The sequence below is a fragment of the Hemitrygon akajei genome, chromosome 3 (assembly GCF_048418815.1).
Source record: "Hemitrygon akajei chromosome 3, sHemAka1.3, whole genome shotgun sequence".
NCBI lineage: Eukaryota > Metazoa > Chordata > Chondrichthyes > Myliobatiformes > Dasyatidae > Hemitrygon > Hemitrygon akajei.
Window position 1 is genome coordinate 85,144,204 of NC_133126.1, and position 13,899 is coordinate 85,158,102.

Genomic DNA, 13,899 nt, shown 5'->3' on the forward strand with positions numbered 1-13,899 from the left:
CTGCCACTTTTTGTGCCCTATTAGTATCTCTTCAGTGTCATTTTCCAATGGTCCAATATCCTCTCTTTTACTCTTCATAGACAGTGCTGTGCAAATGTCTTATAGTATATAGATATGGTGCCTAAGACTTTTGCACAGCTCTGTATATGAAGAGTAAAAGTTACCACATAATTGTCAATGTGGAGAAAGAGTTTGTAAATCTGGCAAGAGCAAAAATGCTGGGAATGGTGAGCATAGTGTGCTGCAGGAGGGGTATAGGACAGGTGGCAGAGAAAGAGTACCAGTGGCAGGGGGTGGCATGAGTGCAAACACACCCAACCCCGAGGACACCAGGTAAGGTCATTTGATTCCAAACAATGGGTATTGATCATCTCTCTCTCTCTCTCTCTCTCTCTCTCTCTCTCTCTCTCTCTCTCTCTCTCTCTCTCTCTCTCTCTCTCTCTCCCCCCTCCCCTCTCCCCTCCCCTCTCCCCTCTCTCTCCCCTCTCCCCTCTCTCCCCTCTCTCCCCCCTCCCTCTCTCTCCTCTCTCTCTCTCTCTCTCTCTCTCTCTCTCTCTCTCTCTCTCTCCTCTCTCTCTCTCTCTCTCTCTCTTTGGGGCTTCCCACGTCTTCCCTCTCCCTTCCCCTTTTCCCAGCCATGATTCTCCTCTCCCTGCCCCCTTCCCACTCTCAGACCCATAGAAGAATCACTCACTTAGGTCAAGAAATTTATCTTTTTCTGCATCATCAGCAGTACAGTGAAATCTATAAAGTGACTACAGTACTGTGCAAAAGTCTACACACACATACATATAATAGCTAGGGTGTCTAAGACTTTTGCCAAGTACTGTATCTGTGAAAGCTTTTTGTATCCTCATTTATTACATGCATCTTTAGATTGGAATAGATCTAATAATGGTTTCCTCCTTAATTACAGCACTCACTGCAATTAAGGAGTAAATTAACTATCAATCGCTCCAAAACAGTTAAACATTGCATTCTGATAGTCCGTTTCTCAACAAGCTTTGCCTTGTCAGCACCTTACTGATTGACTCTTCGTTCTACCCTCAGTCTATTGATGATGCCAGAGGGAGTTTAGAGTAGCAGGGTTGTAAACAAAATGTTGGTCCTGTGATGAATTTTAATTGCTGCCAAGCTTACTCCCATAAAAATCTGAAGTGGACTTCTTTAGAAGTTAATTTTAATTTTTAAAAATATTCTGAGTTTTTTAATTACTTTATAGAAACACAGCACATTACAGGCCCTGCGGCCCACAATGTTGTGCCAACCATGAAACCTACTCTAGAAACTGCCTAGAATTTCCCTACTACATAGCCCTCTATTTTTCTAAGCTCCATGTACCTATCTAGAAGTCTTTTAAAACACCCTATTGTATCCACATCTACCACCTTTGCTAACAGTGCATTCCACGCACCCATCACTCTGTGTGGAGGAACTTACCCCTGAACCTACTTCCAAGCCCCTTAAAACTATGCTCCCTTGTGTTAGCCATTTCAGTCCTGGGGAAAAAGCCTCTGACTATCCACACGATCATTGCCTCTCATCATCTTATACACCTCTACCGTGTCACTTCTCATCCTCCATCGCTCCAAGGAGAAAAGGCTGAGCTCACTCAACCTATTCTCATAAGGCATGCTCCCCAATCCAGGCAAGACTTTGTAAATCTCCTCTGCACTCTCTCTATAGTATCCATATCCTTCCTGTAGTGAGGTGACTAGAACTGAACACAGTACTCCAAGTGGGGTCTAACTAAGGTCTTATATAGCTGTAACATTACCTCGTGCTTTATCTTTGCTTCTTTTCTCCCCAATATTTACATAGTTTGATGACAAATTTGGTACTGTAATATCGTCATCATTATGTGCCCTGTCACGTGATGTAGGCAATCGTGGACTTTGACCATGATTGTTCTTGGCAAAGTATTCTGCAGAAGTGGTTTGTCATTGCCTTCTCCTGGCCAGAGTCTTTACAAAATGGGTGACCCCCGCCATTATCAATACTCTTCAGAGATCGTCTGCCTGGCGTCAGTGGTCACATAACCAGGACTTGTGATATGCACCAGCTGCTCATGAGACCGTCCACTCCCATGACTTCATGTAACCCTGTTCAGGGGGCTGAGCAGGTGTTACACCTTGCCCAAGGGTGACCTGCAGGTTAGCAGAGGGAAGGGGAGCCTTGCATCTTCTTTAACATCTTCTTTGTAGGTACCAATGACATAGGTAGGAAAGGGGAAGAGGTCCTGAAATGAGAGTATAGGGAGTTGGGAAGGCAGTTAAGAAGAAGGACCGCAAAGGTAGTAATCTCGGGATTACTGCCTGTGCCACGCGACAGTGAGAGTAGGAATGGAATTAGGTGGAGGATGAATGCGTGGCTGAGGGATTGGAGCAGGGGGCAGGGATTCAAGTTTCTGGATCATTGGGACCTCTTCTGGGGCAGGCGTGACCTGTTCAAGAAGGACGGGTTACACTTGAATCCTGGGGGGACCAATATCCTAGCGGGGAGGTTTGCTAGGGCTACAGGGCAGACTTTAAACTAGTAAGATGGGGGGGGGGGGCGGGAATCAATTTGAGGAAACTATGGGAGAGGAGGTTAGTTCACCAGTAGAGCAAGTAAGTAGACAGTGTGTGAGGGAGGAAAGGCAGGTGATGGAGAAGGGATGCGCTCAGCCCGAAGATGTAGGGGAGAAGAAAGAAAAGGATAATAAATTTGAATGCATTATTAGGGATGAAAAGAGAGGAGGAGGTGGAGAGTATCTTAAATGTATCTATTTTAATGCTAGGAGCATTTTAAGAAAGGTGGATGAGCTTAAAGTGTGGATTGATACCTGGAATTATGATGTTGTAGCTATTAGTGAAACATGGTTGCAGGAAGGGTGTGATTGGCAACTAAATATTCCTGGATTTAGTTGCTTCAGGTGTGATAGAGTAGGAGGGGCCAGAGGAGGAGGTGTTGCATTGCTTGTCCGAGAAAATCTTATGGCGGTGCTTTGGAAGGATAGATTAGAGAGCTCCTCTAGGGAGGCTATTTGGGTGGAATTGAGGAATGGAAAGGTGTAGTAACACTGATAAGAGTGTATTATAGGCCACCTAATGGGAGCGTGAGTTGGAAGAGCAAATGTGTAAGGAGATAGCAGATATTTGTAGTAAACACAAGGTGGTGATTGTGGGAGATTTTAATTTTCCACACATAGATTGGGAAGCTCATTCTGTAAAAGGGTCTGGATGGTTTAGAGTTTGTGAAATGTGTGCAGGATAGTTTTTTGCAACAATACATAGAAGTACCGACTAGAGATGGGGCAGTGTTGGATCTCCTGTTAGGAAATGCGATAGGTCAGCTGATAGATGTATGTGTTGGAGAGCACTTCGGGTCCAGTGATCACAATAGCATTAGCTTCAATATAATTATGGAGAAGGACAGGACTGGACCTAGAGTTGAGATTTTTGATTGGAGAAAGGTTAACTTTGAGGAGATGCGAAGGGATTTAGAGAGAGTGGATTGGGTCAAGTTGTTTTATGGGAAGGATGTAATAGAGAAATGGAGGTCATTTAAGGGTGAAAATATGAGGGTACAGAATCTTTATGTTCCTGTTAGGTTGAAAGGAAAGGTTAAAGGTTTGAAAGTGCCATGGTTTTCAAGGGATATTAGAAACTTGGTTCGGAAAAAGAGGGATGTCTACATTAGATATAGGCAGCATGGAGTAAAGGAATTGCTCGAGGAATATAAAGAATGTAAAAGGAATCTTAAGAAAGAGATTAGAAAAGCTAAAAGAAGATACGAGTTTGGTTTGGCAAATAAGGTGGAAGTAAATCCGAAAGGTTTCTACAGTTATATTAAAAGCAAGAGGATAGTGAGGGATAAAATTGGTCCCTTAGAGAATCCGGGTGGTCAGCTATATGTGGAGCCGAGGGAGATGGGAGAGATTTTGAACGATTTCTTCTCTTCGGTATCACTAAGGAGAAGGATATTGAATTGTGTAAGGTGTGGGGAAACAAGTAAGGAAGTTATGGAACCTATGACAATTAAAGAGGTGGAAGTACTGGCGCTTTTAAGAAATTTAAAAGTGGATAAATCTCCAGGTCCTGACAGGATATTCCCCAGGACCTTGAGGGAAGTTTGTGTAGAGATAGCAGGAGCTCTGACGGAGATCTTTCAGATGTCATTAGAAAAGGGGATTGTGCCGGAGGATTGGCGTATTGCTCATGTGGTTCCATTGTTTAAAAAGGGTTCTAGAAGTAAGCCTAGCAATTATAGACCTGTCAGTTTGACATCAGTGGTGGGTAAATTAATGGAAAGTATTCTTAGAGATAGTATTTATAATTATTTGGATAGACAGGATCTGATTAGGAGTAGCCAGCATGGATTTGTGCGTGGAAGGTCATGTTTGACAAACCTTATTGAATTTTTTGAAGAAGTTATGAGGAATGTTGACAAGGGTAAGGCAGTGGATGTAGTCTATATGGACTTCAGCAAGGCCATTGACAAAGTTCCACATGGAAGGTTAGTTAAGAAGGTTCAGTCATTAGGTATTAATGCTGGAGTAATAAAATGGATTCAACAGTGGCTAGATGGGAGATGCCAGAGAGTAGTGGTGGATAATTGTTTATCGGGATGGAGGCCGGTGACTAGCGGGGTGCCTCAGGGATCTGTTTTGGGCCCAATGTTGTTTGTAATATACATAAATGATCTGGATGATGGGGTGGTAAATTGGATAGTAAGTATGCCGATGATACTAAGGTAGGAGGTGTTGTGGATAATGAGGTGGGTTTTCAAAGCTTGCAGGGAGATTTATGCCGGTTAGAAGAATGGGCTGAACATTGGCAGATGGAGTTTAATGCTGAGAAGTGTGAGGTTCTACATTTTGGCAGGAATAATCCAAATAGAACATACAGGGTAAATGATAGGGCATTGAGGAATGCAGTGGAACAGAGAGATCTAGGAATAACAGTGCATTGTTCCCTGAAGGTGGAGTCTCATGTAGATAGGGTGGTGAAGAAGGCTTTTGGAACGCTGGCCTTTATAAACCAGAGCATTGAGTACAGAAGTTGGGATGTAATGTTAAACTTGTACAAGGCATTGGTAAGGCCAAATTTGGAATATTGTGTACAGTTCTGGTCACCGAATATAGGAAAGATATCAATAAATTAGAGAGAGTGCAGAGACGATTTACTAGGATGTTACCTGGGTTTCAGCACTTAATTTACAGAGAAAGGTTGAACAAGTTAGGTCTCTATTCATTGGAGCGTAGAAGGTTGAGGGGGGATTTGATCGAGGTATTTAAAATTTTGAGAGGGATAGATAGAGTTGACGTGAATAGGCTGTTTCCATTGAGAGTAGGGGAGATTCAAACGAGAGGACATGATTTGAGAGTTAGGGGGCAAAAGTTTAAGGGAAACACGAGGGGGTATTTCTTTACTCAGAGAGTGATAGCTGTGTGGAATGAGCTTCCTGTAGAAGTAGTAGAGGCCAGTTCAGTTGTGTCATTTAAGGTAAAATTGGATAGGTATATGGACAGGAAAGGAGTGGAGGGTTATGGGCTGAGTGCGGGTAGGTGGGACTAGGTGAGATTAAGAGTTCAGCACGGACTAGGAGGGCCGAGATGGCCTGTTTCCGTGCTGTGATTGTTATATGGTTAACGTTGCAGCTATATAGGACCCTGGTCAGACCCCACTTGGAGTACTGTGCTCAGTTTCCAGTTGCCTCACTACAGGTTTCTATGGAAACCGTAGTAAGGGTGCAGAGGAGATTTACAAGGATGTTGCCTGGATTGGGAGCATGCCTTTTGAGAATAGGTTGAGTGAACTTGGCCTTTTCACCTTGGAGCGACGGAGGATGAGAGGTGACCTGATAGAGGTGTATAAGATGATGAGAGGCATTGATCGTGTGGATAGTCAGAGGCTTTTTCCCAGAGCTGAAATGGCTAACACAAGGGAACATAGTTTTAAGGTGCTTGGAAGTAGGTACAGAGGAGATGTCAGGAGTAAGTTTTTTATACAGAGGGTGGTGAGTGAGTGGAATGGGCTACCGGCAATGGTGGTGGAGGCGGATATGATAGGGTCTTTTAAGAGACTCCTAGATAGGTACATGGAGCTTAGAAAAATAGAGGGCTATGGGTAACCCTAGGTAGTTTCTAAGTAACTACATGTTTGGTACAGCTTTGTGGGCCGAAGGGCCTGTATTGTGCTGTAAGTTTTCTATGTTTCTTTGGTAGAGATGTGTCTCCACCCTGTCACCTGAAATGTTTATTGTAATATACATTTTCCATCTAAGCTTCAGCTAGGTAGAAGTTCATCTTTGATTGGAAAGATGAATTTCAAACAGATTTTAAATCATGTGGATCAGCTGCCAGAGAAGATTGACAAGACATTTACAAAATTTAAAATCGTTTGGACAGACACATGGATAGGAAAGGTTTAGAATGGTATGGAGCAAACACAGGCAAATGGGATTAGTTTATATTGGCATGCACAAGGACCTGTTTCTGTATTACGATGCTAGTTCTAAAGTGTATCACGTATTCCTCCTGAGTTTTGGTTTCATTAATTCAAGTGATTTATTGGGCTGGGAGAGCAGTGGTGGCTGATGGGAATATGATCTGCTCCATTGACCAGAGGTGAGTTGTAACCCAGTGAAGATTTGGGCTAAGGGTCACACTGTTGCTTTTTCTGTACATACACATTTGCACGTGTGTGCGCAGCAGAAAAGGCTGAGCTGATGAATGGGGAGAACTGGATCTCTGCTGCTCACTGCCATTGTTTGTTGAACGAAGAGGATTTATTAGCCTGCTGGAGAAGTGACTCACACTCTATCAAGCACAGTGTGGGAACCCTGGGGGATAAAGATAGAAGGAAGTATTATTTATCACTCGAGCTTCACAATCCCTGGATGTGCAGGAGAACTTAGCAGAGATTTCATAGTGCTGTGATTACTGCAATTTGCAGACAATAAAGAACCTGACCTGTTGTACACCGTCCGTAAACAGTGACAGTACTGATACAGAGGCTATTAACTCTTGCCCTCAATATACAGTGATGGTTGTTGCACTTAACTTCAATAAACATTGCGGTACTTTCCCTGGACTCTCAACAAGCTGACTATAGTGTGATGTGGTGAGTAACACTTGCCCTCTGTAAACTGATTGTAGTTACCCAAAGAGTAATGCTAACCTTCAGTAAATCATGACTCACTCTAAGGTTAGAGTAACTCTAAACTTAAATAAACAGTGACTGGATTTCCGTACCCTCAAATGGCAATCTGACAACTAGGTGATCTGTTTAACTTTTGTTATGTGAGTGATAATTATTAACTTGGGCATCTGAGAGCTCCTCTACTATTTAGATAGTGCTGTGGGATTGTCTGAAAGGGCAAGCAGTTCATCCTAAAGACTGTAGACATTAGCGTAGATCAGGAGGCAGTGTAACCCCACTCCTAATGTTTGCTTGCGCACCCTACAGGAGTGGAGTGAGAAACTGGCCCGACTGGCGCAGGTGAGAGCCAGTGGTTGCCCGAGGAGTCAGCAGGACCAGCAGATTAAGGTGGCAGAGGAGGAGGAGGAGATTGGCTGGAATTTACACACCACTACAGATCCAAGAGTATCTTTCTCGAATGTCATTGACCTCTGGTTCAGGGAGGCTCAGAATTACCACTACCACACGGGCCAGTGCAAGTACAACGCATCGTGCCAGCATTACACACAGGTGGGTACCCCGAAACTATCTCTATTGACATTGAGCAAACACGAGGAAATCTGCAGATGCTGGAAATTCAAGCAACACACACAAAATGCTGGTGGAACACAGCAGGCCAGGCAGCATCTATAAGGAGAAGCACTGTTGACGTTTCTGGCCGAGACCCTTCGTCAGGACTAACTGAAAGGAGAGATACTAAGAGATTTGAAAGTTGTGGGGGGAGGGGGAAATGCGAAATGATAGGAGAAGACCGGAGGGGGTGGGATGAAGCTCAGAGCTGGAAAGGTAATTGGTGAAAGTGCGTAGGTGTTCAGCGAAACGGTCTCCCAGTCTGCGTCGGGTCTCACCAATATATAAAAGGCCACACCGGGAGCACCGGACGCAGTATATCGCACCAGCAGACTCACAGGTGAAGTGTCGCCTCACCTGGAAGGACTGTCTAGGGCCTTGAATGGTGGTGAGGGAGGAAGTGTAAGGGCAGGTGTAGCACTTGTTCCATTTACAAGGATAAGTGCCAGGAGGGAGATCGGTGGGAAGGGATGGGGAGGACGAGTGGACAAGGGAGTCGTGTAGGGAGCGATCCCTGCAGAAAGCAGAAAGGCGGGGGAGGGAAAGATGTGCTTGGTAATGGGATCCCGTTGGATCCCACCCGACGCAGACTGGGAGACCGTTTCGCTGCACACCTACGCTCGGTCTGCCAGAGAAAGCAGGATCTCCCAGTGGCCACACATTTTAATTCCACATCCCATTCCCATTCTGAAATGTCTATCCATGGCCTCCTCTACTGTCAAGATGAAGCCACACTCAGATTGGAGGAACAACACCTTATATACCGGCTGGGTAGCCTCCAACCTGATGGCATGAACATTGACTTCTCTAACTTCTGTTAATGCCCCTCCTCCCCTTCTTACCCCATTCCTGACATATTTAGTTTTTTTGTTTGTTTTTTTTTTTCTCTCTCTGCCCATCACCCTGCCTGTTCTCCATCTCCCTCTGGTGCTCCCCCCCCTCCCCTTTTCTTTCTCCTAAGGCCTCCTGTCCCATGATCCTTTCCCTTCTCCAGCTCTGTATCAGTTTCACCAATCACCTTTCCAGCTCTTAGCTTCATCCCACCCCCTCCGGTCTTCTCCTATCATTTCGCATTTCCCCCTCCCCCCACTACTTTCAAATCTCTTAGTTTCTTTTCTTTCAGTTAGTCCTGACGAAGGGTCTCGGCCTGAAACGTCGACAGTGCTTCTCCCTATAGATGCTGCCTGGCCTGCTGCGTCCCACCAGCATTTTGTGTGTGTCTATTGACATTGACCTAGCTGTCAGTGAGCACTGTTATGATTAATTGACCTCGGTGTCCGGTGCAACGGGACACTAGACTCTGCTCCTTCCCCACAAAGCCTTAGTGTAGCTGTGCCCCGAACTTCAGTGCACCCCTCAGAGGTACTCCTGCACCCTGGAACGTACCAGTCAGCAGCACGCACCAACGGGAGACCAGCCCGCTTTGGGTAAACCAAAGTGCGTCTTTCACCGACTTGATGGCATTTCAGATGCAGTTGATGTTTGTGTTTGGTATGTGTCCCTGAGAACAGAGCATACAGAGTAGAGTGATCAGTTAGTAGTGTATCAATTGGTACAGCAAGATGAGATGCCTGGGCCATAGTCTGCCCATTGGACACTTACCTGAATTTTTAGTACTTTTAGCGGATTTTTATCACATTGACTGGAATGTGCAGAGTTGCCTAACTATATCAATGATGTTACCAACTTTAACCTAGTTGCATCAATATAGGTCTCTCTAACTTCCAGTAATTTCTCCCCCTCCCCTCCCTACTCCCTTCTGTCTTTTTTCACCTCCTTCTGGTACCCCTACTCCTCCTTCCATTTCCTCCTCAGCCTAGTGTCCTCTCCTATTAGATTGCTTCTTTTTCAGTCCCTTGCCCTCTTCCACCTCTCCTCTCCCAGTTTCCTACTTCATCTCCCCACATCCCACCCAAATTCTCCCTCACCTGGAATCACCCTCCTTATTCTGGCTTCAGCCCCTTTCCTTTCCAGTCCTGATGAAGGTCCTCAGCCCGAAACATCAGCTGTTTATTCCTCTCCATAGATGCTGCCTGACTTGCTGAGTTCCACTAGCATATTGTGTGTGTTTCTCAAGATTGGCAGGCATCTGCAGAATCTCTTGTCTTTATATCTAACTGTCTGCACTCTTGGATAATGTCATATCCTGCCTTGTATTACTGCCTGTCCTCCGCGCTGCCAAGTCCTGCCCTCCACCTTGCCTGGCGCCAACATTTGCTTTGCCAAGCACCCGCTCAGTCTCAGTCACTGTTGGTTTTCAGTGGGCAGGAGCTATGAGGGTGAGAGTCCCCTAACCTTCTGGTCTTTATTTCACAGCTGGTGTGGGCCACTTCAAGCAAGGTGGGATGTGGCAAGCAGGTTTGTGTCCAGAATGGGCAGTGGACGGTGAATATTGGCTGTGCCTATTCTCCAGGGTAAGAGCCTATTGAATAACATGTTTCCATTTGGAGCCAGGATCTCCATACTCCGTGGGCCACCATTAGTCATGATACTTCCATCCTCACATCTTCTCACCAGCTGGAGCCCAGTGAAAGTGGATAGATACTTTGGGAGTTAATTACTTCATCCTGGGCTGTCAGTCAAATGGTTTTTTAACCATCTCCAGTATGTTTTATAGTAAAAGACTTTAGAACATTGCTTTTTGTTATTAATGGGACATTGTCTGACAAGTTTATCTTTAATTTCTGGTGTTGGCGCTGACAAATTATTTTTCGGGCCGATTAGAGTCGAAGAGCACTACAGCACAGGAACAGGGCCCTTGGCAGATCCAGTCTGTGCTGAGCTGTGATTCTGCCTAGTCCCATTGACGTGCACCCGGACCATAGTCTTCCACACCCCTCCTTAGCCAAGTTCCTCTTGAATTTTGAAATCAAATCTGCAAGCACCACTGCTGCTCATTTAACACTCCCACCATTATTTTCCTTAGAACATCACAGCATCCCTCGTGTCCCAAAAGGTGTAAACCTGCAAACTCTCTTCTTGCTTTTACAAAAGCAAAACCTGCTCAGTCGAGAGGGAATTTGAGTGGCGGGGTAGAGATCTTCCCTCTGCTAGCCTGCAGATCACCCTCGGGTGAGGTGTAGCACCTGCTTAGCCCTTCCCTTCTCCCCCCACCCCCACCCCCAGTCGGGTGACACCATGGGAGCAGGTGCTGGATGGTCGTATGAGCAGGTGGTGCATATCACAGGTCCTGGTTATGCGACCATCGACGCCAAGCAGACAGCCTCTGAAAGACACTGCCCAGAAGAAGGCAATGGCAAGCCACTTCTGTAGAAAAATTTGCCGAGAACAATCATGGTCATGGAAAGACCACGATTGCCCATGTCATACAACGCGGCACATAGCGAACGAACTGAACTTCTTTTCTAGTGTGATTGAGTCAGACAGTACAGAAGTCGGCCCTTCTACCCGCCATGTCCGTGCTAACCATCATGTACCCGTCTCTACGAATCTCATTTACCAGAGTTTGCTCTCTGTTCAAGTGCACATCTGGGTGAAGCACAGCTGTAAGCCCGTTGCAGCTCGTATCAGCACCACAGAGGAAGAATTAACAGTCGGCGTTGCACTAAGTAAGCTTGGTAACATCTCCTGCATAAATTCATCTTTGAGGATTTGATCATCTTGCCATTGTGTTTAACACAGGTATTAATGAATGGCCTGTACCTGTGCTGTACTGAGCTCTTTTCAAATGACACCACACGGTAAATGGGGTTAATGGTACACACAGAACACCAAACAACGTGCTGGAAGAGCTCAGCAGGTCAAGCAGAATCTGTAGGAGGAAAGGCACCGTCGATGTTTTGGGCAAAAATCCTGCATCAAGATTAAGTAGAGAGGCTAGATGGCCAGTACAAAGAGAAGGGGAGTGGTGATAAGGTTTCTGAGGAGATTGGTGGACTGAGGAGGGGTGTATGATGAATGGCAAAGGAGGGGACCTCCTTTCTCGGGGAACTCGCAACATCGACATTTCCTTCCCCCCGGCCCCCCCACCCCACAGGTGCTGCTTCACTCACTGACTTCCTCCAGCGGATTGTTTTAAGCCCCATATTCCAGCATTTGCAGTCTCTGTGTTTCTTTGGCATAGGGGTTCCCAACTTTTTTGTGCCATGGACCAATATCATTAAGCAAGGGGTCCACTGCTAGCAATTTACATTCACGGACTCTTTCCCCAATACTTCAGCTGCATCCTCGCATACATTATCCTGAGTCGTTATAATGGTCTGAACTCCACCGTGCCTTCTCTCATTGTCGTTCTTCCTGCTTCAGAGGAAACTGGGAAATCAACGGGAGAACAATCATTCCGTATAAAGAAGGACCTTCGTGCTCACTCTGTACTTCCCGCATGTCAGGCTGTTTCAAATCCTGGGATCACCATGGAGGTCTGTGTGGTGAGTGTTTATTACCTGTCGTACTGTCAGCAGTCCGGCGTGGTCCTTCATTGCACCAGGTTTTGTTGTTTTGCCCTGTCATTGGCAACGTGCCAGAGTGTTTGATGCTATAAATCACTCTCAAGCAATCCTTATAGCCGGCCTTGTTCATTAAAGGAGACTTCAAGGATGAGTATACAATGTGGGCACTGAACTGTTCATATAAAATTAAATCCTAAGCAGAGTGTCACCTGAACACTGGAGTGTTTGAAAGAAAAACAGTTAGGATCAGAAACAAATTTCACCAATTTGCTTGGCATATGTCATGAAATTTAACAAATTTGATATTAAACCTGCTTCTGATTCTGAAATTCTCAGGTCAGACATAGTTTGTGGAGAGAGAAACAAGAGACAATGTTTTTGGTCCAAGACCTTTTGCCAGAAGTGAGTGTTTCTTCCTTTCAAAAAAGTAGCAGCAATTTGTAGATAAGTTCTTCTCTTCCATTATGATTAAAGGCTCTCCCCGTATCTTAAAGTTTTCATCTCTTCTTAAAAATTCTCCTTCACTTTCAAATTTCTTCAGGCAAAGTTCCTCTGACTTAAAGGCTTTATACACCAGACTTGTATTATCAGTTTAACAATATTAAGCTTGAAAACATCCCATAAAATGTTACCAATGTGTTCATTGTTTAGAAGATTTGGTGTACCCTTCAACCATCAGACTCCTGAACCAGTGTGATAACTTCATCCACCCCAACGCAGAACTGCTATGACAACCTATGAATTCACTTTAAAGAACTTCACAACTCATGTTCTCAGTAATGATGTATCTATCCATCTGTCTGTTTGTTTATTTTTACACAGTGCTATTATTATTATTTCTTTCATTTTCACATTTGTCCCGTTGTCTTCTTTTGCTTATTGGATGGTTGTCAGTATTTTGTATGTAGTTCTTTCATTGACTCTTATTTTTGTTCTGCTGTGAATGCTTGCAAGAAAATAAATCTCATGATGGTATCTGGTGATAAACAGTATATGTACATTGATAATAAATGTACTTTGACCTTTGATGTTAGATTATCCACAACACAATTTTCCAATTCTCAGTGTTCCTAACAGTCACCTCTACACAACCTCCACCCAACCCTACCCCTAATCCTCAATTCCATAAGTCTTTACTCTCTCCACAAACTTTGTTTTGTAGTCAAAATGCAATTATAGAATTGCGATTAACAGCATAGTAAATTAAATAAGCAGTGGGCTGATTTAATGAATGGAGTTTAAGCAAGAGTTTTATTTACTTTCTGGATCTGGAGGTATAGAAGTGAACATTGGACAATATCAAAGCAAAGTGAGGGAAGACTCGAAGCTGCAGAAATGTGTTTTTTGAGAAGAATGATGAAACTATTGTGGAAGGACAGAGTAATAAATGGGGAAGTGTTGCAAAAAGCCAGAATAAGAAGAGAGCTGATATCAATCAGGAAATTGCAGCTGGAATTTCTGGGACATGTACTGAGGAACAAGAAGCTCGAACATCTTGCAGTGACGGGAAAAACTGATAGAGGAAAAAGTCATGGTTGACAGTGCATGACATTCCGTGAGTTATATCAAGGGATGAACTAAAGTTTTGAAGAGCTTGTTAGAACTTCTGGGATGAAAGAGGATGATCACCCATGTCATACAACATGGCACGTAATGATGATAGTGAGCATTTATCGACCAATAGATTTGCCCTTGAGAAGCGGTGGTGTGTTATTACACTGTGGTTGGTCTGGTGA

General features: G+C 44.6%; 1 protein-coding gene across 1 annotated transcript in view; it reads left to right on the top strand.

Moving 5' to 3' along the window:
* The window catches only part of LOC140725168 (C-type lectin domain family 18 member A-like), a 71,030-nt gene that overhangs the window by 29,738 nt on the left and 27,393 nt on the right, over positions 1-13,899 (top strand). The window contains exons 3-5 of the mRNA XM_073040268.1: positions 7,452-7,694; positions 10,071-10,168; positions 12,021-12,142. Of these exons, the coding sequence (XP_072896369.1) occupies positions 7,452-7,694; positions 10,071-10,168; positions 12,021-12,142 (463 nt within the window). The remainder of the gene's footprint in view (positions 1-7,451; positions 7,695-10,070; positions 10,169-12,020; positions 12,143-13,899) is intronic.